A 26163-nucleotide genomic window follows, 5' to 3' on the forward strand; every position below is an offset into this window, starting at 1 on the left:
TGATGTGATACGTACATGTGCAGCTGAGGCATACAAATGCGGATGTAATGTGATACATACATATGCAATTAAGGCATACATATGATTGTTGATTGGATGAGATTCATGCGTATGCAGTTGATACATACATATGAATATTGTTGTTTTGAGATTTATAAGTATGCAATTGAGGCATACATACAAATGCTTACGTAATATAATGTGTGCGTATGTCACTGGCATGTGTACAAATAAATATGATGTATATTTATGAATACATGCAATGTGTGTGATGATGTAAAAAATGGGACAGACTGTATGGATGCATGCATTAGAAATTAACTACATGAGTTGTTTGCATGCATTAGAAAGTATATGCTTAGGGTATATCATATATACATGGGTGAGTGATATATCTGTAATGGTTTGAAACTCTCATGTACATAACAAACATCGATGCCTTATGATGGTTTCAAATATGAAACCTTATGGTGCGTGTTTGACATTTGTGAATGTGGCAAATGGTGGGTTATAAATGTGATACATGTTTGAAAGACATGTTTTGTATTAGGTGCTGGCCCAAATATTTATTTATTATAAAAAAATTATTTATTTATACTTTAAATCTTGCAAGTATTACAAGTACGATATATGCACAAGGTGCATGATTGATTAACATGAATTTGATGGGTATTGATCAAAGTGTTTATTTGTGTGTTAAAATTTATGTCATTCAAGTTAAAATATGCATGTATGTCGAATAGGATGTGATGCATGAAGTGCATGGATGAATGACATGAATTCATGGATGTTGACCCAACTTATTATTTGTTATGTTAGATTTCTTTTATTCATGATTTAATCTACACTTTAGCATATATGATGCTTTATATACATGATTGAATAACATAAAATTTGTGAATATTAACCAAAGTACAATCGCTGACAAGATATTACCTAGCATGTATGTTTACTGCATGAAATGACATGTATTGAAAAAAAGTTTTCAAAAAATAAGAAAGTTGCACTAATTAATCACATTATGAAAGATAAAGTCACATTGACTCATACTATTGAGATTGAGCAAGTGGGTCAAATGTGAACCTGCGTATGCACCAACCCCGTGTGAATTGTGATCTCGTCGAACGTGGATTAAGGCAGTGGGTCAAATCTGAACCCTTCTCCTTCTATGACAGTTTAAGGGGACTTTGTGCTCTACTATATGTGGCAGAGTTTGAGTTACAATTGTATGCCGATAGTAGTACCCCTATGATATTTCAGTTTGAGGGATGACATGACAATGTGTTTCAGACTTTGGTGCTAGTCTCTTATTCTTTAAGAGATTAAAACGTAAAAACTACAAATTATATAAATAAACACCCCCAAGGAAGCTTGAGTAGCCATAGTTGGCCAAGCATTCATGGCGCCCCTTGGGTAATGTGATAACATTTAAAGTTGGGTATTTGCAAGCATAATATAAATTGCAAACGAAAGTTAGTGGAAGGAAATAAAAAATACTCTTGCACGAGGTAAGTCATATAATGTTTGCATAATTGTATGCATAAAATGTATAATACCTGCATAATTGCATACATGAGGTACAAGTGAGCATGATTGTATGGTTTAATGAAATAAATGTTAATTATATGCATGGATTGATATGTGAGGGTAAGTGTACGCTCGAATGACCTGTGCGCATAACTGTATGTGCGAATATAGGTACATAATTGTATGCATAAAATGTATAATACCTGCATAATTGCATACATGAGGTACAAGTGAGCATGATTGTATGGTTTAATGAAATAAATGTTAATTATATGCATGGATTGATATGTGAGCGTAAGTGTACGCTCGAATGACCTGTGCGCATAACTGTATGTGCGAATATAGGTACATACAATTATATGTTTGAACTATATGTGTTCATAAGTATGAGAAGATTGTTTGCTTATAAACACATAAATGTATGCATGCATTGTATGTTTGATATACGCACGAGAACATGCGTGGATGTTTTGCTTATGTACGTATCAAATTACGTGTCTATTGTATGTGTATGATTTGTTTGTTTACATCATCATAGAATGAAGCAAGAGTTACATAGATTATATCGTAACCACTATCTGTTGTATTGTTTGCTTGTTGAGACCTAGTAAAGGCCTATGGAATTATGTCGAGACATGATGTGTCTTACGTCCCATTTCTTTTTACTTTTCAGCTCCGTGAGAATAGGTGGACAAATGTCGATATACATAGAGACTACTATGTTGGATTGTACCGTACTTTTATGTTTCATTTTGTGTTTGTGTATAAACTCTAAGATTTTATTTATAAAGTAAATAAAATCATTTTGTGATATTCGAATTGTTATGTATATATAGTATGTGATATTCAAAATCTTTTTCATCAAGCACGTAATAGATCAACTATGAAATATTCAATTATAAATATAGTAGGTGATAGCTGCCTATCACTTTTTTGGCCTATCAAACTTTTAAAGTTTTTTTTTTCCTATTTTCTTTAAAGATGACCGTATAGATGTGTTCTACCTGCTTGATTTTATAAGAATCTACTCTTAAATAATTTGATTTTGACATGCAGGTAGGTTTTATAAGGTTTAAAAATCAATGACTTAAGATTTTTATAAGCATTCAAGGCTTATAAATTCATGGTTTTTGTCAAAATAACATGACCTAAATATCATTTCCTACTAAATTGACCATGCCAAATACGTCTATAGGTTCAAATTTATGAAAAACAACTCAAATATGCCTGTTCACTCTCGGTAGGTTAAAAAGTGGTAGGCAGCTATCACTTTTCCTACACACATAGACACTCTTTGGCTGGGACTTGCCCAAACCATTGTAGACTTGAACCAATTTACATTCACAAACTGAACTTAGACCAACCAGTCAAATTGTTGACCTCATGAACCTAAAGCCATAAGCCATTTGAAGGTAATGTCTGATGACCTGGTGGGTAAGGACCAAGGAATCGCGTGAGTGAAAAAAAAACAATATTATATTTTTTAAGTTTTTTGTACATCTAACCTTCCAAATATGCTCTACATATTAAGTTTAGTAGAAACTGACCTTTAAATCATGCTACAAGGGTTGAAAAATCAATGGCTTACAATGTATGAAAATTTCAAACCACAAAAAACATATTTTTATGTCATAAAACTATGATTCCAATGCCGATTGCTATTTTGACCATGCTGAATACATCCGTGAGGTCAAATATGGTTAAAACGTCATCACCCTATGAACTAGGGGGTTCCTTAACCAAGGGGTCAGCAAATGCTGTCCCAAGCCCAACCATTTGCTTCCCAAAGTAAGGGCTCGTTTCCATGGAAAGTGGGCCATGTCATGGAAAGTGTGACGTTTCTGCGGAAATACATCGACGGGCGTGCATTTTTTGCGGAGCACAGAATGATAAAACAAACACATTTGTTCGTGTTTGGGTCTATACTTCAGACCCGATTGAAAACACGGGTCTGATAAAACCATCGAAGCCCGACTCGACCCTGACCGACCCACTTCCTCCGCTGGTAAATAAAACCAGTTTCTCACTCTCCTTTTGATGAGAAGGGGACGAGAGTGAGGGAGAGAGAAGAAAGAGGGGAAGATGGGAGGCGGTCACGGCGTCACCTACAAGAGCGTCACACTCCATCAACCCAAGCGATGGCACGCTGTCACCGGCAAAGGCTTGTGTGCCATCATGTGGTACGCACCTCACTGTTTCCCCCTTTTCCGTCCATCTTCCCTTCTAAAGGGTTAATTGCTGTATCAGTAATGACCACCATCGCATTTTCCTAATTTTACCACTTCTTATTTGATGCATTAGGGAGGCCTACGTCCAATTTCTAGATGAAACCCACTTTCTCCGGATCAGTTCTTTAGTTGGGTTTGATTTGAGAAACAACTCCAAAATCACGAATTTGGCCTTTGAAGACCTTACCATGTAATGTTTGTGGAATACCCATCTGAGTTTTTGATCGATGTTTGGGCATACTTGGTTGAGAATTAATGGGTCGAACGGAATTTCCTGGGATATGATTAATATTCTTGGTGGGTTTTGAGGAATCTCATATACTAAAGGCATATTGCACTGCGGGTGATGCATAGAATATGCCTGTACGTTGTGAGTGTCGGGACTGAAAGAGGGAATTTATTGTTGCGGAGATGCTTTAGGGGTGTAGGTATGAATAACATTGTCGTGGTGGAGTTGAAGAAGGGGGGTACACAAGCGGTCGTTATGTCCAATATGCTGCCTTAGGAAGTCATCATAGGAGTGGTGGAAAGAATTAGATCTGCATCAATGGGTGAATGCATTAGGGTTAGAAGTAAAGTGGTTTATGCCTTGGTGTGGTTGATTAAGTGCATTGAGAAACTCGGGTCCACATAGTTAGGGAACTTATTATGTGGCGTCTTTTGAGCTTGTCCTTTCCACTTTTTGCTAATATCTGTGGATAATTATATTGCGTATCTAGCTATAGATTGTAGTATCTACAGCGTTAATTAGGATTGAGTTTGATTTCTAGTTTGGGAACTGAAAGATTGTTGCTAGAGATGAGGTGAATTTTGATTATGGTAGAACTTTCTATCTAAACTTTCTTATTTTAAATTTCATAAGATTATTTTTTATTTGTGTTAAGTCAGGTTCTTTCTCTAAAAGTTTATAAGTCATAGCTCTTCCTTCTCAAGGGTCATGGGTCATAATGACCTTCACTAATAGGTTTTATGGAGAGTCCAAATTTTTCCTTTTAACAGGCAGAACTTTCGTAAGTGTTCATACACCTCTATTTAAGGGCATTTGAACGAGTGCTTTTTTAATATAGTCCTTATTTTTAGTATTTTGAAGTTATTCTTTTTCCAACAATTTGTTAGAATTATTGTCTCGTATTTTCATTACAGAGACTGATACCTGCCCTCTGGATATTTTATAATTCAAACATCTCTAGTGTTCCCAAGGCATATTAATTATTTTAAAAAGGACTATTTCAAGCCGTTTGAAGAACAACATTAGCTAATTCATTATATCCTTAAGAGAGGGCATCAAAATGCGATGCATCAATTGTGGTGACTAGTATTGAATAATTGAAGTGAGAATAATACATTCAAAGGGTCCAAAACAGGGGGAGTAAATGTGATTGAGTATGGCAGCAGTGGAGATTGAGCCTGAGGTTGTTTCCATTTATCAAAACTACAACTCTAAAATTGAAGTTGACTTTTATTAAAAATATCCTTCATTCTTCTCATGCTGCTTACCAGCCTCCATTTTTTTCAACTAAAGAAGGGGGCTGGTGATGAAGAATAATAATCCAAGTAGTAACTCATTCTTGGTTTTATATGACTCTTGAATAAGACTATATCGCTTCTCATTTTACAAGTTCCAAGTGGTACCTTTTTCCATTAGGATCTTAGTGTCTACAATGTTACCAAACTTGATAGTTAGGTGAAGAGGGGTTTTTAGTTGGTTACGTCCCTTCGGTTTATAACAATGAAGCTGCCATCCCTTTTTCCTTCTTTTGCAATTGACCAAGACTTTTGGGTAGGGTTCTCATTATTAGTGATTTATAGAACAAGACTGTGGCCCCATCACTTAGACATCCTAAGGCCTCCTGCCTAACCTTTTTGTTGATTAAGACAACCCAAACTTTAGTATGATATAGGAATTGCCTAATCTTCCTATAAGCGACATCCCTCAATGTAAAGTACCTGTCTTGCACTTTGATCCGTTACAGATCCAACCTTAAAGAATAAACAAAGAGTTTGTTCATAATATGTGGAAGTTTATTCTGAAAGTGCTCTTCTAAGTAAGATTCTTCCATGCCATCACCCCCATTCTCGTCACTAGGCTATTGGATGGAAGTGGGTGTCCACCAAACTTCTTTCTCCTCTAAATCAACCTATTGATGGACTTCTGGAATGTCTGCCACCATTGAGAAAGTTAGAATAAGCCAAACAGAATGTTATATCCGGGAACAGACATGGTGGGCCCAGACAAAGAACTCGTGGTTCACCGACTGTCACTCCACCTAGGGTTCAAGACAACTACATGGGGATCTCTATATACCATCTAATGCATCCTATGTCACATGGACTCTTCTAACAGGGCACCACACCCGAGTCACACCTGGGTGCGACACTTGGACACAACTTCCCTTGTGTTAGGTGAAGTCGACCACACTGAGGTCCATTTCTATCCAAAAGTAGATTCAGTTAACCCTAATCAAGTTCATTTTTATCTATATTATATATATAAATACATAAATGCACACAAATACACGTAGTGTTAACTTAAAACTGTTAATATATATATATATATATATATATATATATATATATATATATATATATATATATATATATATGTATTCTCCCTGCACCCCCACACCCAAGTTTTTTTAAAGTGCCACATCGCCGCATCCGCATCCGCACACACCTATGTGATATAGAATGCATCATATGGTCACACATTTGGAGTTTATAAATCATTCATTCATACATATAAAATTCCAATTATTAAATTACTCTAACTTTCTCTAAAGTTAATGATTTTCAATGAGCTATGACTTTATGACTACAAGATTTGATCTCATCTGAATATGAAATAGTTGTGATACTTTCATATTTCGTATACCATAAGATTCAGAATTCATGTGCTTTGGTCTTATTGGATTTAGACTTAGATTCAGTACCACATTGTCTGAATACATCATAACTTTAAATTGAAGTTAGATCAATATCTTTTATAGTAGAAGCTACTCTCATAAGATCCTATTAAGTGCGGAACTTGATCTAAACCCATAGAGAGAGATTTAGTTAGAATTCATTGAAATCCAGTTCAATTCGTCACATGAGCAAGGAGAGACCCATTCACACGCAAGAAGAAAAAGACTATAAATTTGCTAAACACATGAATTTAGTCAAAAGTAAGTAACATCTGTTTAAATAATGAAAGAAGTGTGCAAACTTCAATAAACACCCAGAAATTATTTAAATCATGGTGTACCTATACTTTCTCAGAGGCAATCATGTTTAAGAGATCAATAACTGCATGTAATTTTAGATGACCTCCACAATATTAGGAACCAAGAAAGAGCTTCTGAAATTAAACAAGTAAATCGATTATGTTGTCAAAACCACAAGTTAACAAACATTCTTTGACAAACTAATCATTTCAAATTTATCAAAAACCTTTTCAACTAACACTTCATGTTAGTATTTCAGAAATGAATTTTAAGTAGGCACCCATCTTGCATGTCCCTCTGCTCCTTCCATCTATTCAAGGGTTAAAACGCTTAGAATCTGTCACATGGATACCCCATGTTGACTACAAGTCTGTATCCACAAGCTATATTATAATCTTCATAAAAATGGCTGTATCCCCGTGTCCTCATACGTGTCCATGTGACAACTTAGAATAATCAACCTTCTTCATTCTTTAGCCCTTGTTGGTTGTTAATCAACCATCCTAATTCTTTTACCCTTCTTGATTGTCAAGTGGCTATAAAAATTTGTTCTTGCCTTTATGTAGTCATTGTAGATCTCCTATTGGGTCACACAGCTTTACAGTAGCGTTAAAGTCCATCTATTTATATTTAACAATCTAAGAAACAAAACTCCTTCATGCTTTGTATTTCTTATGTCCATAATGCTTTATAATTCATTCTCATATTATAATGAAGTTCATCAATATATATAATTTAGTCTTAAACAAATAATTTTTTTTCAACAACATTGATAAGAACCATGCTAATACCTCTCATCTTTCATGTCATGTAAGAATTTACACCAAAATATTGAATAATCTTATGTAAGCATTTAATTATTCATCATATTGATAAAAATGCATTTTATCACTATATGCTTGAAATTAAGCCTGTCAACAAGTTGGATATGATTCAAAATCTGACCTGAATCAGATCTACAATGATTTGGGATTGATAATAATTGAATACATCCAATTAATTATTTTGATCTGGTTTATGTTAGCTATATGGACGGGTCTTGTTCCACCTATACTAGGTGTGATCTGACCTAGACTTGTACCCCTTAATAACATGTTAGTTTCGAGTCTCGTTCTGGATCCATCCAAGTCTGAAGCAAATCCAATCTGTTGACAGCCCCATTTAAAGTCGTGCTGCTTTCAATTCATTTATCAATTTATCTTTTTATGATTATGATGGAAATCCAATCTGTTGGCAGTCCTACTTAAAACCTTGCTGTTCTTTTTAATTTCAAATGCATAATTTTATCCTATATTTGTTTGGGTTCCGTTGACCCTGTTGAATGTGGATAAAATAGTTTAACATCTGGGCCACTTCAAAGATTTTGAGTACTATAAAATGAATCCATATTCACATGGTCAATAGACACTTTATGAGCAATTTGGTTGCTTTGCTATAGAGCCACTTGCTTCGTAGCTATTGCATTGATAAGCAAGTCTTAAACTGGTTCATTAAATTGAGTTATTGGATATTTACCATGAATGAATGAAACCCTATGTCACATGGGTGCGGGTGCGGATGCGGGGATTCGACACTTCCAAAAAACCCGGGTGCGGGGGTGCGGCAGTGGCAAAAATGTAAAAATAAATAAATAAATATAATATATATAAGGGGGTCCGGGGTTCCCCCGGGTTTTTTCAAATTTCATTTTATATACAGCTGCATAGCGCACCCATCTCGTCAGGAGAACTGTGAATACTAACCCGACGCGGATTTTTTCAAATTTCATTTTATATACAGCTGCATAGTGCACCCATCTCGTCAGGAGAACAATGAATACTAACTCGACGCGGGTTTTTTCAAATTTCATTTTATATACAGCTGCATAGCGCACCCATCTCGTCAGGAGAACAATAAATACTAATAGCCAGCAAGGCTACCACCATCATTATCATTTATTATGGAGAGAGAAAAGCCTTTACGAAAAAGAAGATCAGCAAGGCTACCACCATCATTATCATTTATTATGGAGAGAGAAAAGCCTTTATGAAAAAGAAGATCAGCAAGGCTACCACCATCATTATCATTTATTATGGAGAGAGAAAAGCCTTTACGAAAAAGAAGGATCAAGGCAGGAGCAGCAGCAGCTGTCAGCAGATTTTTTTTTTAAAAAAATTTCGCAGCCCATTTCATAGGGCAATTTAAAAAAAAAAAATCCAAAAAAAATGGACCTAAATGATCCTGGGTGCGGTCAACGCACCCAAGATCGGGTTGACCGCACCCGGTGCCGCACCCGCGTCGAGTCACGTCGACGCGGGTGCGGCACCCTGCTAGACGAATCCTTGTGACATAGATGAAACCTATCCCTTGACCATTTCATTTTGAGGAACGTGTCATATTCTGTTGATCAAACCAGAGTTGCCTGTTGAGGAAGTGGGAGCGTAAAGCGATTCGGGAAGAGGAAGTGGGAAGTGAGACACTTCTGAAAATTTAGGAAGCGGGAAGCGCGGGACGACTTAGAAGCGAACCGAAAGCGAAGAGGAAACGAAGAGCGAAGCAACCTAGGATTCGAGTGGGAAGTGAATAGAAATCGAGTTTTCCCGATATTGGGCAAAAAAAGTTTGTTAAAGGCTCCCCCCAAAAAATTCACTTCTTGATATTGGGAAAAGAGTGAGAAGCAAGCGAAAGCGAGCTGGAAGCGATCGGGGAAGTGAGTGGGAAGAGAAATGGGAAGCGCACTTCCCCATAATGGGAAGCACACTTCCGATTTAAAAGGGTCATTTTCCTGTGCATTTCGAAAGCGATGCGTTCGCGCTTCCCCGAGTCCTATAGTGTTTCCGGTAACCTTGGATCAAACTTTTCTATTTTCTAACCTTTGGTATATATGGGGGAGCCATAATGTGTGTGTGTGTGTGTGTGAGAGAGAGAGAGAGAGAGAGAGAGAGAGAGAGAGAGAGAGAGAGAGAGAGAGAGAGAGAGCTTGCTACCCTCATGGGTTCCAAACCCCTTAGTGGAAAATAGTAATTAAAAAAAATCTTTTTTGCACATCTGACCCTCCCGATGTGATTTACATGCTTGGTTTAATAGATTTTGTCACATGGTGGATGACTAAAAATGAAGTGCATGCCTGGTGGATGACTAAAAATTAATTTATGAAATAGTAACATGGAAAAGTGTTGTTTCAAAAAGTTTTTGCTAAATTTACAATGTTTGGTTTGTCGAATTTTTAACTTATACTTTCGACAAAATAATTATTTGTACTAACAAAAGAGCAATTACTTGTTTAATTTGAAAAGTTTTTGGTTCCTAAAATCATAAGTGCATTTAAACTAAATGAGTTCATTGTTTTATAGAATATAAGAAAGTATGGATACATCAATTATATGCTTTTTGAACATTAGTCTGACACTATTTGAAATTTTATCTCTTTTGTGATTACTGAAAGAAACTTTGACTGTTTTGAGCAAATATAAAGATTTGGTAGATTTATATGTTCCTTATTCTTTTATGTGAATGGGTCTCTTTCTTTGCTGTTGGACCTGTGGTGAACTGGATTGGATTTCAATGAATCCTAGCCAGGCCTCTTTATTAAGTGATTTTGGATCAAATTATGTACTTAATTAGGATCTTACGAGCTCATGATCTATTATGAAAGGTTAAGAGTAAGTTCCTGTTTTGATCTAAATTTATAACGTGTTTAAACGTCATATTCAATATAAGTCTATACTCATAAGACCAAAACACTTGAATTCTAGATCTTATGGTATATGCAACATGAAAAGACCTTATTTATTTCATACTGAGATAAGATCAAATCTTATAGTCATGAAAATGTATAACTAATTGGAAATCATTACTTTTGGAGAAGTAACAGTGAAGTAGTTCATACTTATGAATTCATGATTTATAAACTCCAATTGTGTGACGGTATAATGCATTATTTGTAAGCCAAATTATAGCTAAATCCATAATTAAGTGGTCTAGAAAGTGACCTACTACGAATATCTTTTAGAAGGGCAGAGCTAAAGCTTTTTTCTTCTGTATATTATCAATAACGAGAATGCCACCGAAGAGTTCTTGAAAATCCCAAAGCCTAGGTTCAAGAGAAAACAAGTTATTGCAGTGATTGATTATAAATTTAGCACTATGATGTTTAAAAGAAGTTGAAGACAATTCCCTAAGGAATTGAACAGAATTGCCTAGCCTCATATAAGAAAAAAAAGTGCTATTAGTGAATGTAATGATAAAGTAGGTTGAGATTTTGTCTCTTAGTAAGTCTATACGTTTGCGTTTTATAGGGCTCTTTCAATGGACTAAACTTTTTTATAAGACATGGGCAATTTCTCAAGCATCTACTAGGCTGTGATAAGCATAAGTCCATAAAATGTGGAATTTGATAACTGCCTATTCGAACACTTGGCAGTAATGTGTGATATATAAGGTCTTGGTTTGATGAACTTTGATAAATTTACACTATAGGAAGGCCCAAATCTATAAGGTTCACTTATACATATTATTTCTCTGATTTGCTTGAATGACGTATTTTTATTATTTTGAAATTTGGGGAAATATTGAATAAAGTTTTAAAATAAGTACAATATTATTTAAATTTTGTAAATTTTTTATTTTGAAAAGTTATGATATTTGATTAAGTTTTTTTTATAATTTTTTTATGAATAGTCATAATCTTTCTTTCAAAGGTAGTGAGCCACAACCCGTCCTTCTTAAGGGTCATGTGCCATAACCCTTCACTAATGGGTTTTATGGAGAATTATAGCTCTTCCTTTAATTGTCATGACTTTACATAAGTGTCCATACAATGGCACATTTTGAACTTTATTTAAGGGCACTTCAATGATTGTTTTGTGAATATGGTACCCATTTTCAGTACTCTCAAGTTCTTATTTTTGCAGTAGCTTGTCTGAGTTGTTGCCTACTATCTTTAGTAGACTCTAGATATTTTACTATTCATGACATTTGTAGTGTTCCAAGGCATATTAGTTATTCTTCAAAAGGGTGTGCAAGCCAATTGTGGAAAAATAGTGGCTAACTTGTCCTATCTTTAAAGTAGGACATTGAAACCCTTTGCAACAATTGTGCAGGACGTTCATTATCATAAAAAGTAGTGAAGTTTATAACATGTGTCGAGCCAAAAGCGACTATTGGTGTTTCTCCTTTATCCCACATTTACAGTTTTTTTTTTCTTTTTTTTTTTACAACAATGGGTATTTTGGAAACAAATGGATGACATGAGTTAGTATAAGCATTGTTGTTGCAGTTATTGGGTAATACTAGAGTTGCCAGTCGAGGAAGTGGGAGCGGGAAGTGAGGCACTTCTAAAATTTTAAGAAGCACGGGACGACTTAGAAGCGAACCAAGAATCATCTCAGAAGCGACCTAGGAAGCGAATCAGAAGCGAGTGGGAAGTGAATAAGAATCGAAAGGGAAGCGAAAATGTAATTATATATTTTTAATTTATCAAAAAATAAGATTTATGTTATCATTGACAAAATAAAACATGAGTATTTAAAAACATAATCATCTATGCAAACTGCAACCATTTAACAAATACATTTGTTGCAAACATTTAATAAATAATAAATGAAGTAAAATTCAGAATTCATAATTTCATATTCATGTTGCAATCATTTAAAAAATGCATCATGTTGCAAGCATTTAATAAATAATACATAAAAAAAAATCATAATTCACATTCCTGTTGCAACTATTTAACAAATGCTTCATGTTGCAACTTTCAAGCATTTAATAAATAATACATCAAGAAAAAATCATATTCCTATTGCAACCATTTAACAAATGCATGCAAGCATTTAATAAGTAGTGCATTAAGATAACTAATAAATTTGATTATTAAGTGCACCTTTTTCAACGAAAGAATCAAATAACTTGTTATTTGATGTTGTGAATCTTATAATCTCTACAACATAGAAAATGAGAAATCAATAAACTCAAAGATTACATAGAGGTATGGTTAAATTTTTAAGTATTCAAAACAAATTACACATTTAAGCACTAAAAAAGTACAAACATAATTTAATTTCATGCATTTTAAAGTTGAATTAAAGTATAAACTATAAGCTATAAAGTTCTAAACTTTAAACTTAAAATTAACGTAATCTACTTCACTTCATCATGCAAACTTCAAAACAAAAGTACATGTCATCGAAATCAAACCAACAAAATATTACAATACCATGACAAAAAAAAATAACATAGAAGTTTCTAAGTTGGACTACTTCAACTACATCATCAAAAGAATAATTAAGAATTCAAAAGTTTATTTAATTGTCAATAATCGATAATTTGTCATCTTTCTCTTCCCCTTTAGGTCAGCAATAGATCGAGAAGAACTTCTTGCATCATCACGTCCTCCTTACCCTCCACGACCATGCCTTTTGTTCCTTCCTTCATTTCCTATAATAAATATGTTAAAAAATTAAAATGTTAAAAAACCTTAATCTAAAATATAAAAAATACATATATAGAATAAAGTAAAAATAAAAACACAAGATGCATAAAACATACCTTGCATAGGTCTTCTGCTAAAGAAACGATCAATCCGGCCTTGGGGAACTTATGGTCGCTCTTGTATATCTTCACTAGTTCTACTAGCTTTGTTGGATTGATTTGTATCCTCTTCAACCTCATTTGTATGTATAATTATTAGAGGCAATGAAGCTCTTGGCTGTGCATCTTTGGTTTTGGATTTTGAAATAGTGCTTGATTGTTGTGCACTATTATCCAAATCTCTCTAACGCATGTCCTCTAATTTCAACGTATTTTCTTCTATAATAAGAAGTTCCGAATTGATATCCCATTTTCGACTAGGTCATTCTTTATAGCGATTGTTGCACCTTTTTATAACAAGAATATAAAATATGAATGCTAACAAATAATCAATGATAGATAAATATTTTTACAATATATCGAAACAAAACTGCAACACTTTAATTATACCTGTCAATCAATCGAAAATTCGAATGAATATATACCAAGGTATCAACACGATCTTCATTGCGCCTATTTCTTTTAACATTATGAATATAGCTATAGGTGCTCCACACTCTTTCTGCAGAAGATGTGCTAATAGTTGACAAAATCTTAATGGCTAATGCTCTCAACTCGGGTGTATCACCACCATAAAAATGCCACCAATTAAGGACCGTCATTATAGGATTCAATGCATCTATTCTTGCTGCATTCTGGTTAAATCTTCTACTTCTTGATGCAAAAGCCACAAGTTGTGACCTATAAAGTGTAAAAAGTTCTTCATTTCCAGCAGATATGACTTCAAGCGCGAGCATTGCATCATATAAGATATCATTGTCTTTTTTTGCAGAAAAAAATGTTTAAGTATAACAAGAAAAATGAAATAATAAAATAATTAAATCATTAAACTTTAAACTTTATTAAATAAATAGAATACAATTTTTATCAGGAGAAACTCGTTTGACCCCTCCTGGTGTTGGGATCTTGAGATACTTTGACTCGTAATATTTTGGAGTAAGCATGTGGGTTAGACTATGGAGGGGCACATTCATTCTATCTCATCTATTTGAGACAATCTTATGAATCTTTTTATACAAATCTGGTTGTCCTTTTAGATTGTCTTTCATTTCTCCCAACATGTTGTCCGTGCTTTCATACATTTTACCAATTATAGGACCTTCTTGATCACAAAATTTGATCATCTTGTAGATGAGTTTTGTAATCATTAATGCTAAATGAACAGAATCCCAATATTCTTCATCAAGAAGAGTTGATTTTGTCGTAACAACCCTCATTTTCATAGTCTTATCACTACACGATTGCTTCCACTCAATCCATCTATCTGATATGACTATAAGCCTCAAGCTTTCCCTCACATCAAGCAAGCGCTTCAGAGTAGCATAATGTGAAGCAAACATTGTTTTTGCAATCTTTATTAGCTCAATTTTTTCATTACTTCTAAAGATTGCTAATGCTTTCGAATGATTGGTGATATATTTCACAATTTCTTTACTTTGTAAATATGTCTCTCCCAACCAATGAAACTCATGTGCAAAATCTTTGAAGATCAAATTAAGAGTGTGCATCACACAAGGTAACCAAAAAATATACTTATACGTTTGTTTCAATTCTTCACCAGCTAACTTGCAATTTGCTGTATTGTCTGTAATCACTTGCACAGTCTTTAAAAACTCGACAATATTTGCAGTCGATTGTTGTACATTAAAAAAGTTGCTCGCATATAAGAACATCGAGCCAAAACAATTTGATGCAAGTATATTTATCAGGTATTTGTTCTGTATATTTGTCCAACCATCTGAGACAATGAAAACTCTAAACTCTTCAAACTTTTCTCAAAATTCACTCAACTCCCTGTAAACATACTCTTTCTCACTGTCAAGTAACGTGGTTAAGCTTTTTCATATGATGAGAGTTTATATCTGAGCACTTTACTAACTGCGGATATCATCTCTTTCCAATACGGTGATCGAAGCACATTGAAAGGTATGCCATTTATATAAAAAAACCTAATAATTTAATGATCTACATCGTCTCTTTTTACCTTTTTAAAGGTATCGCGAATATCAATTGTGTTTCGACTTTCACTAGAGGCAAAAGAAGATGTAGTCATACTACTAGGCTTCGGTTTATCAATTCTTGATCTTTTCAACTCAAATATACTTGATGAAACTTTCACCCGTCGAACTTGCCTCTTAATTTTTCTTGACATCTCTGCATTTTTTGCAACTATAGGACAAAAGACAATCCCGACACTTTATCCTTTTAGAGCTCCCATGAGATGTGCAAAAACTCTAGTATATGACCCATGATAAATATTTTTGCAGTGTCTACACGTAAAAACCTGAGTTTGACCTTGCTTTCCTTGCCCACTCTTCTTTTGTTTCAATACATGGTGCTATAACACTATTGTTTTATGCATGCTAGGTGGTTCTACTTCTGGCTGGGTCATCTTCATCATAATACTTATCTAAGTCATATTTTTCTTCATCTTCCTCATCTTTTTTTTTTCTTCAAATTGATATGGACAATCAGTCCCCTTATCTTTTCTGGCATTGTCATTCCCAACAACACTAGATGATTCATGCTCCAAATTGCAAAAAGAATCATCTTTGTCAGCATAATTGTCAAGATCGTAGTTTATGATGGTCATTAGTGAAGCAAAGAACAAGCAAATATACCTGCATCATAAAAGTATATGATACGGAGAGTGAAGAACATAAATCATTACTCTCATAATCTACCAATTACTAAAACAAAAAAATAAGCATCATTCAAGGAGGTGAAAGATCTATGATTCTATATATACTACGAAGAAAACATAACAATGAAGAAGTATTGTTTAGGTGATTTTTTCCCCCAAAAGTTTTCATTTATGAAAAAATACTAAAGAAAGAAAACATAACAATGAAGAGGTATGATTGGTCAGAGTCAGTTCCAAGTTCCAAACTAACTTTATATACTAGACAATTCTTCCAAGTTCCAAACTAAGCTTCCAAAAGTGGATAATAATTTAGCTCATCCCATAACTTGGGGATAACATTCATAAATCATAATCATCATCGTAATTTTAATCCCCATCGTAATTTTAATCCCTATATTCTGACAGCAAGAATTACAACCTTCCAATACCAATCGCTGCAAAAGGGTAACTTATTAACATTGGAAGGATACCAACACACATTTTGGTAGATGAAAATGATTAAAATATGCAAATACAAAAATAGAATAAAAATATCACATGGAACCAAAGCTCTCTGCATAAGAATCATTAATGTTAAAGAGGGAAAAAACAACTTGAAGTCTAAATGAACTTCCAACCAGCACAAATGATAAGGATATATTTTATTTTATTTTATTTTCAATACATATATATACATATGTATATTCAGGTAAAGTCGGCAGACCCTTTTTAATGAGTCAGTTTCATGGACTGCACCCAACTCGGCCTAGCCGAGTGGGTGCGTCTGCTGGTATTGAGCCTGAGCCTTTGTTCAAGCTCAGCTCATTTGTCTTTTTGGACAAACTTGAGACAAGCTTAAACAGGTCGAGCTTGAGCCAAGCCCAAGCTAGCTCGGCTCGTTGTGCAGCCCTACAAGTGGTGGACATTTATTCTCAAGTCATAGTCAATAGAATCCAGCATCGGAAATTTTATTTGCAATTTTTTTTCAGAACAATGCATATATTGCTTATTTATCAACAAGAAAAATCTAGCAATTTACAGAAACAAAAAATGTAAGAATTTTAGAAAGGAAATATTTGTCTGAACTGAACTGAAAATTGGATTGTCTCGTGAAAATACCATTCTAACTGCACAAACAATTCAAATAAATTAATGAATTTCTAGAATTTTTAATGCCCCGTCAAGGTTTTCATTTCTAAAATGAGAAATCAAATTCTCACCTTACTAAAAGTTTTAAAATAAGTTTGAGATGTAAAGCAAGAACCAGCCTAGTGGACATGACATCAAGATTGAAGACTCGATGTATGGTCAGGAAGAAGTTGTAGACCAAAAAAATCCCAGCCAAAAAAAAGGGAAACCCCAGAAATCGATATCTCCAAAAAAAAAAATTGTTAACGGCCCAACTGAGTGGGTGCGAGAGAGCGTGACCAAAAAAAGGATTTCCCACTCGGCTGGTTAGAGTGGGTGCGAGAGAGCGTGACTGTAAGTGAGAGAAGAGATGGAGAGAAAGAGAGAGTGAAAAATGAGACATAGAGCTTTAACGTACTTGAACATCCTCATCGTCGATCGGTGGTAGCCGGAAGTCCTGGAGGTCGCCGGTCGGTGGCCGAAAACTTGAGAGAGAGAGAGGGAGGAGTCGCATGAAGATTCGGTGAAAAAGAAAAACCCTAAGCCCCCTTTCGATTTTTGTTTTTTCACAGGTTTTTTAAAATCTCCATTTTGCCCTTATTAAGATTTTTTTTTTCTTTTAATTTTTTTGGTAAAAAAGGTTAAAAAAGGGCAAACTTGTCCATCGATTTAAATTTTTTTTAATTAAGTAAATCACCCGAAGCTTGTTTTCCTTTAAAGGTGTATTTAAAGGGGTACGCGTACCCCTTTAAAGCGAAACGTGTACCCCTTTAAAGGGGTACGCGCTTCCTAATAAAATCATGCGCTTGCCCGCACATCTCGGAAGCTCCGCGTTTCGTGCTTCCGAAGCGCGTCTCGGGGAAGCGCGCTTCCCCTAATCTATAGGCGGTTCTGGTAACTCTGGGTAATACTGGGAGATGCTAAATTAATTGTTTAGTGGTAAGCATTCTTCCTGTAGTTTTTTTTAGTTTACCTGGCTCTGATACATTGGAAGGGCCTGTTCCTGTGTGAGGAGGCTAGATATATGCATTTGTGGGTGATTTAGATTTAAATATTTGAAAGCAAGATTTACTATCCACTTAAGGTTTTTTAGATCTTTAAATTTGTCTCTTTTGGTCTTTTTAACCAAATTTAATTGTGTAACTTACAAAACTACAAAAAGACTAGTTCATGTTCAATAAAATATACATTATGTCATTTGATAAAAAAACATTGGTAACACGGAGAAAAGGATAGGAGACCTTGAAATGATGTGGCATGACAATTTTATATATAGGTACAATGATGTGCTATGGTGTATTTTCTCTGAAGCTAGAATTTAAGGCAAAAATATATAGGTCAAAATGTCATCTTGCAAGCGAAAACCTATTAACAAGGTCACGTTACCCTGTTAATCTTCTGGATAACACAAGTGCAAAAATGATAGCTAGTTCATAAGAGATGTGGAGAAGGAAGCCATAATGAATGCCATGACTCATAGAATATGCGAAGAAGGGAAACCATCTAAACTATAAAGTGAAGAACATCAGAATTCTTGATGCTAAATGCAAATATATTTGGAAAAGGTTACACACAATAGCTTTTCATGTTGGATGTTGGATGTTGTACAATTGTATCTTTTATTGTCTGTCACTCTAGTTGTCTTTTATATTAGGATGAATTATGAAATTATAAGTTATGAATGTGAAGGCCTAAGATTGTGCTTCAAATTTTCTAATTATCTTTGTTTTTGTTTTTTTGATAGAATTTTTAAATTCTAAATTGTAAATATTTTTTGTTCAAAATCTTTTCATGTTTCTTATGATACAATGACACAATGATTTATATCTTAGACCCTTCTGGTGCACATTACAATGCACTTCTAACAAAATTAAGCGAAGGCTTTTGTCATTTGAAAAAAAGTAGGGACAATTTCATACTTTGCTATACCTGTTCTCTCTATGCATTTGAACTATACAGTTATGCTTTCTAACTAATGTGTCTCTGACAAAGAAATGGGTATGAAATTCACAAATTCAGGAATTGTAACTTGACATTTATTTATTTTATTTAATTGGATTGAGTATAAGAAATGACCTGTATATTTTGGTTATGCAGGTTTTGGGTGTTATATAGGGCCAAGCAAGATGGTCCTGTCCTCTTGGTAATTCTTAAATCTCCTTCTCCATGTGATGCCTTTTACATTTGAAGCTAAGCCTGCAAGTACATGCTTTCTGTTTCAGGGTTGGCGTAAACCTTGGGAGGGTCATGAAGATCATGAGGATGAGCATGGGCATGAGCATGAGCATGAGCATGCCCATAAGGTAAATAATGTTACAATGCTATTACCATTAATATCACTGAATTATGATTTTAAATGAGTTGCATACAGGATTATTTCCGAACAACTATTCTCTGGCTAGGTTACATGGGCCTCTGCAGTGGAAGTGTTGCAACTCTGAAAATTCTTTTACATTTAATTTTTATAATTCTCACATTCCTTGGAAGCTTCTCAGAAGCATCTTTTGCTAAAATAATTGTCCTCAGTTGCCAACGAAGCATAATGTGCAATGTACAACAATGGACATCTTACCATGCAACCTAAAATTGCAAAGAAATCATATTAAAGCATTCATAAAAAATTTATATCGAAGTAACTGGCATGGACTATTTTTGTCCCAATTCGCACAATCAATGTTTGAATGATATCTCACTCCACCAAATTTAGACTAGAGGAGTTGTCCTCTTTCAGTGCTCTGCTATTTCCTTGTTTCTCCTGCTATTGATTTTCTCATCGAAGAACAAATAGTTAACCTTGGCTTGATCCTCCAACCTGCACTGTGGACCAAAATTTCAAGGTGACAATATTTGAGGGAAATAGGACAAACATTTGTTGTCTTGAGAAGCGAAACAAGTTCGTCCGAAAAGGTCAAGATCTGATCTCTTGGAATGTGTCTTTAAACAATATGAAAAATTGTGGGCCTAAGGTGGTTGACTGGCTAGTCATGGCATGAGAAAGCCTTCCGTGTGGATGTGCATATAGTATCAATGAGTTGAAATTCTCAAGTGCAAGTTGTTTTAATTCAATCTGACCCAGTAGATGTAGTCAGCATGGTTGATTTGTTAGGGATTAACCCTTAGATCATGTTTTTTCGACCAATAATTTTTTTTCAATTGTCAACATTTGGTGCATTTACAGCTGTTGATTTTTGATCCACTGGAAAAACTTGCACACATGCTAGAATCCAGTGACTCAAAAGCTGATCCCATTAAACTACCACATACATCATACCTGTAGGACTAAATTCACTCAAAAACATGAGTAATGTGATAATGCTCACTTCAACTCATTGATACCATGCACACATCTGCAGCAAAGACTTTCCCATATATGTATATATCATAGTCACCGATATCGCCGATATTTTGAAAATATCATGATATTATTGGCAATTTCAAGGTTGCCGATAATATCGGGAATGTATCGCGATATTTTTAAAATATGGCAAATAAAAAATATCGCCATATTTTCTGAGTTTTCTTTTTTTAAAACTTTAAATTTTTATTTCCTGTTTTTTTGTTTCTTTTATATTTCAAAACCTTTAAAACACGTTTCTTTATATTTTTGAAAGAAAAATAATACAAAACTTATTATTTTCATAGGTTTTTTGTTGTTATTTATATATTTTTTTCAATTTTTTAAACTCCCGAGATTTTCCTGAGATATTCCTGAGATTTATCAACTTTTGAAAATCCCTTCGAGAAATACCCTCACCGAGAAATTACCTTTAACGATACAGGTGACTATGATATATATATATATATATATATATATATATATATATATATATATATAGAGAGAGAGAGAGAGAGAGAGAGAGAGAGAGAGAGAGAGAGAGAGAGAGAGATTTAACTGCTAGATTGCTTGTAGATCAAGCGGTGCAATATTTTGTTATTACTAGCTACTCTTGCCATTCCCTGTCATTTCATGTGGGAAGTGCCGGATAATTCTAATGGCTGTTTTTTGCTGCCTAAACTGATTTTCTCATTCACAGCTTATTGGTAATTCCATTGTTGTAATTATCGTATCAGAAGGGCTGGCAATATGGGTGTATCGTAAGATAAAAAAACTCATTTTAAAAATTGAAAAAAAAACAAAAAATCAGTAAAATTTAGAAAAATTATCAAATGAAATAAAAACAAAAGAACTCGAATTTAAGCATTTTGAACAATTAAGCGAACACTTTTACTACTATAACATGCAAAATGATATTATAATAAAACTGACAACTAACAAGACAAAAGTTTACTGTTGAAGAGTCACATTAGTTAACAAACGAACGAAATAAAGTTTTGAGTAAACAGACTATAACAATCACATAATTAAAAAATAAAGTAAAATTTAAAATAACTATAAAAATTTAAAAGGTAGGTGTTGCACCCATTGAAAATAAGATGCGAGAGAATCGTTTACGGTGGTTTGGACATATTCGGCGAAGGCCTAATGATGCTCCAGTTAGAAGGTTGGAGAAATGGGAAAATATATTAGTTAAAAGAGGTCGGGGTAGGCCTAGGAAGACTTGGATGGAGATGATAGGAAAGGATATGAATGCTTTGAACCTCCAAGGACATGGCGTTGGATAGAAATGATTGGAGGAAAAGGATTCATGTGGAAGACCCAAAATGAATTTCTTTTTTGGTTCATATCGCTGACCCCAATTGTTTTGGGATGAAGGCGTAGTTGTTGTTGTTGTTGTTGTTGTTGTTGTATAAAAATTTAAAATATGACCACAAAGAGAAATAAAACACATTTAAGTAGTCAAAAACTTAATTCTGAACTAAATTGAGTATGAATAAATATGTAACAATGATAAAATATAAAAGCTATAATTATGATGTTATAACAATGCATCCATTACATATAGCAAGAGTATGAAATTAAACATTAAAAAGTTAAAAAAAAGTAATAGGTCATTTCAGTAGTAAGCATTAAAACAAAGAAGTTTCATAATGCCTTTTATTAATTAGTTTCACTAATTGCAATAACCACAAAAGTTGAATAATGTGTGCTCTCCCATAATAATACTTCCCTTCTTTCTTGTCTTTACTAATCACTTGCATTCTAAAGGTAACAACTCCGAATAGCCTGTTTGTTAAATTTATGGTACATTGAAATACAAAAACTGCAGTATCATATATTTTAGGGTAACTTACAAAGTTCTTTTAATAATTCAATTTCATAGCCAAACTCTTCTATATACCAAAAAGAAACACACTATTTTTCCATGAAGCAAATTGGTAGATATTGGTGGAAAGCATATCCAAGGACAAATTAAAGATGCATGCTAAACCATGTCTATGACTGTCAACATATTTGCATATAGTTTCCATTGCTGATTTCCAAAGTTTACATAACAGTGGAGCTAAAGTTGGGTTTTCCTATAAGTAGACAGCCGTAATAAGTACTAAATCAAAATTTTCATGGTATCACATTTTTAGTTATATTTTGCAAAGGGGAAAGTAGTGACTTTTAGCATATGAACTCTATTGTTTTAATTTTGAGTTCCTGATTGAGGAAAAAAGATATTCTACATTCTTGTAGGGTTTTAAGTTGTAATCTATGTTTCTCTAACCAGGTTTCTCCTGCATATGGTCGGGCATGATTCGAGTTCAAACTAATTATCTAGAGTGAGGGGTTTGTGTTATTTTCTTTAGAAAATAAATGTGTAAAAATTGGTGATACTAAGCTGGGTGGGGATAATAAATCCTTGTGTTGTGTCTATCTCAGTTGGGTGTTGGGTTGTACCCAAGCAACTTGATGAGCACACTGTAGCTGCTGGCTTGTTTGGATGCATTATATCATGTTGGACTTGGGTCAATATCTGATCACTGGCAACCTCCTTGTGGAGGAAGTTTGGAGGATTCTCTATTGCTTAATACATAACTTGAAAGTGGTATCTGGCTTGAAGATGACAAACTGGCTAGGTTGGTTTTGGTTTAGTAGGAGAGCAACTTGCCAGTTATCACGCTTCCTATATCTTGAACCCATTCGGCCTAGTCAGAAGCTTGTTGTGTTCGCTTAGAGCCATCTATCTTATCCTGTCAATTTTTGGCATTATTCTGCTGGTAATACAGCTTGAATCTGGCATGGATGCTGCTGTCCATGCTGGATGGTAACCATCAATTCGAGCTTCCAGCCTTGCTGCTCCTGAAACTGCTAGACTGTAGAATATAATCAAGGGTATGCTTCTTCTTATGTAAATATGGCTAAAAGTGTGCTATTATATTAGTTTCCCATTTTCTTTCATTGGTATCATGAGTCCATGATTTTCTGTTTTTTCATTCAAACATTGCAAAATGCAAGCAATATGGATGTTATTCCGATGCCAGGAGTCAAAACTGTTATCTTTCTACTCTGCTTGGACACTGCCATGCACATTTCCAATATTCTGTTTGCTGATGGCCAGCCACCTCTACTATCCGATGCCCATCCTTTCATTGGACCGGGTGGGAATCTGTCTTCTGTATGCTACTGCTTGAAGAGCAGTGTCATAATGTCCAAAAAATTTTCACTAATGGTTTCTTGACATGTCAAACTAATGAGGTGTTATGCATATTTTCATCCAGGTGATTCTGCTCAGGATTGGTGCTAACCTTCACAACAAGTGTTATATCAGTATCATCTGATAGTGCTTGCAAATGTGTGGAAATCAATAATCATATCATGTTTTCCCTTGTTATCACACCCAAATATTTAAATAGGCCTCACAATTTTTTTCCCATGTATCCGTAAGGCTATTATTAAATGGTCTAGCCTTGTCCACATGTTCAGAAAATCGTAAGACAGGAATCCTTTTCAGATGTAAGCCATCTATCTTTCCATAGCTTTGCACTGTTGACAGGCTTAATGCAAAGAATGACTGATATACACCATGTATTTGCTTTGCACTTTTTGATAGGCTTAATGTGCGATCACACATACTCCCAAAGAATGACAGATATCCATCATGTATTTGTTCAAATGTTCTGTGGGGTATTGCCCTTCTTGAATATTCTTCTTTCTCTCTGTCTTAAACACCTAATGGCAGTTTGCATCATTGAATTACGGCTTCTAGATATTGCCTTGGTGGTTCTTCGTAGAGATTCAATAATTGCTTCTCTCACTTGTTCTGAATGAGCAAATTCCAGTGAGACTGGTATACATGTTGCCGTATGTTTACTTATGGTGTACTCCAATAATTTGCTATGTTATTTGAGTACATATGAAACTTCACACCTCCAAGGGAATAGTGATAGGTGTACTCTCATATGCAACTAACTGGACCTTCCCTCAAGTATGAATATCTTTTCTGTGATTAAGATTTGTTATCTTTTTAGTTTGAAACGGATTCTATTGCTTCCTTCTTAGTTTGATGATTTTATTGTATCATGTGATACTGTTGCTTAAAATTGTGGACCGGATTGTGCTTGCACCTTTCCTTTTTATGAGATTCTCATTTGGTTGGTTACATAATGATCAAGAAGTTTAACTTCAGTAATTACCTGAATCAATGCCAACAAAGGCGGATGACTCTTTCCTTATTGTTGCCGCAGGCATCTCATTGAAGACCACAAAATCACTGAAAGTTGGGCAATTGGGCTTCCATCATCTTGCGTCTGTCTAAATAAAGTTGATTCTAAACATGGGGCAAATGTTTCTTGTTTTATTTTTACCTGTACACATTATGAATGGTTTCAGTAACGCTTTCTTTTCCCCTTGCATCAATTTCTTTTGCTTTTCTTTTCTTTTTTGGATTTAGTGGAATATGCAATTGAATCTAGAAACGTTGCTTTGTGGACTTTTTATTGCTAGGGTTTAAAATTCTTGGGATTGAGAAATCAAGCTCTCTAATTAATGTCCTAGCATAAATCGATATCAACTGCAGGAAAAATCTTTCATTTTCGTTGATGGTTAATTCAATTAAATTGCATCAGGTTTCTGGTAGGGGTCCGCCTAACCCCAGCTTGCCTTTCCAAAAAAGAAAAAAAACTCTGTTATGGATTGTTCTGCTAATTGCAAAGCCTGGTTCCTATGTGATGATTCATTTTTATCTAGTTTTAGTCCAAAGGCCTCCATCTTTCCGTGTATGATAGAGAGGTTCATATTTCTTTGGATGGTATCCCCACAAGGGTTCTGCACATCCGGTTGGCTAGGTGGGTTGACTTAGATATTCAAGTTGGAGGAAGGGGGTGTGCATTCCCTGCCTTTACAGCCAAATCAGCATGCTCCTTGGTGTGCAAGGGGGCGGGGGGGGGGGGGGAGAAGGGTTTAAACTGTTTTAGGGTGGGCCATATGGCAGAGCCATGTAAACCGGGGTTTTTCCTTGATAAATATAAAAAAGGGAAAGTATATTCATAGCCAGCTTTAGGAAACAAATTGCTATGGTGGCATTCTTTCCACCAACTCTTGGCTCAAAAAATTGTTTTTTTGATGCAATTTGTTTACAGAAACAATTTTATGCAAAACTATTTTTTCACAGTTTTCATCCAGTACCTCACTACTCTGGCTGGACCATCACAAGTAGGAATGCCAATGGATTGGATTTTATCCAATATCCAACCAAATCCGACTTTGTTTAGTCAGATTTGGTAAAAGCTTAAATCATACCCGATTATAATTGGATGCAGATATGATTTTGTGTTTTTGCTACCGAGTTCGCCATATCTGGGTTTGATGGATATCTGAATTCAATTACATGTATTAAAACAGATTTGGTATGAGTTTTTTACTGTCCGAATCTGAATCCACAACATCGGATTAGTTGAATCTGGTATTGTCCACATCGGATCCAAATCTGAACTGTTTACAACCTTAGCGCAAGTTTGTAACACCTGGCTCTTATCTAGCCTTTTCTCTAGCAAGCATGCG

At 34.7% G+C, this 26163-nt stretch overlaps 1 protein-coding gene across 1 annotated transcript; it reads left to right on the forward strand.

Moving 5' to 3' along the window:
* Positions 1 to 3562: 3562 nt before the first annotated feature.
* On the forward strand, positions 3563 to 25016 carry LOC149835975 (NADH dehydrogenase ubiquinone 1 beta subcomplex subunit). The gene is made up of 4 exons (XM_090008883.1): positions 3563 to 3707; positions 19374 to 19419; positions 19499 to 19579; positions 24849 to 25016. The coding sequence occupies exons 1-4, from the start codon at positions 3610 to 3612 to the stop codon at positions 24858 to 24860; spliced, it is 237 nt and encodes a 78-aa protein (XP_089865009.1). The 5' UTR covers positions 3563 to 3609; the 3' UTR covers positions 24861 to 25016.
* The last annotated feature ends 1147 nt before the right edge of the window (positions 25017 to 26163 follow it).

Source organism: Nuphar pumila, chromosome 6 (genome assembly GCF_984573655.1).
Source record: "Nuphar pumila chromosome 6, dmNupPumi1.hap1.1, whole genome shotgun sequence".
Lineage (NCBI taxonomy): Eukaryota > Viridiplantae > Streptophyta > Magnoliopsida > Nymphaeales > Nymphaeaceae > Nuphar > Nuphar pumila.

Bases quoted from the DNA above. Each gene is read 5' to 3' on its own strand.
- LOC149835975 (XM_090008883.1), top strand. From the start codon at position 3,610: ATGGGAGGCGGTCACGGCGTCACCTACAAGAGCGTCACACTCCATCAA. The intron at 3,708-19,373 runs GTACGCACCTCA...TTGGTTATGCAG, and splicing joins GGCTTGTGTGCCATCATGTG to GTTTTGGGTGTTATATAGGG. The intron at 19,420-19,498 runs GTAATTCTTAAA...TTTCTGTTTCAG, and splicing joins AAGATGGTCCTGTCCTCTTG to GGTTGGCGTAAACCTTGGGA.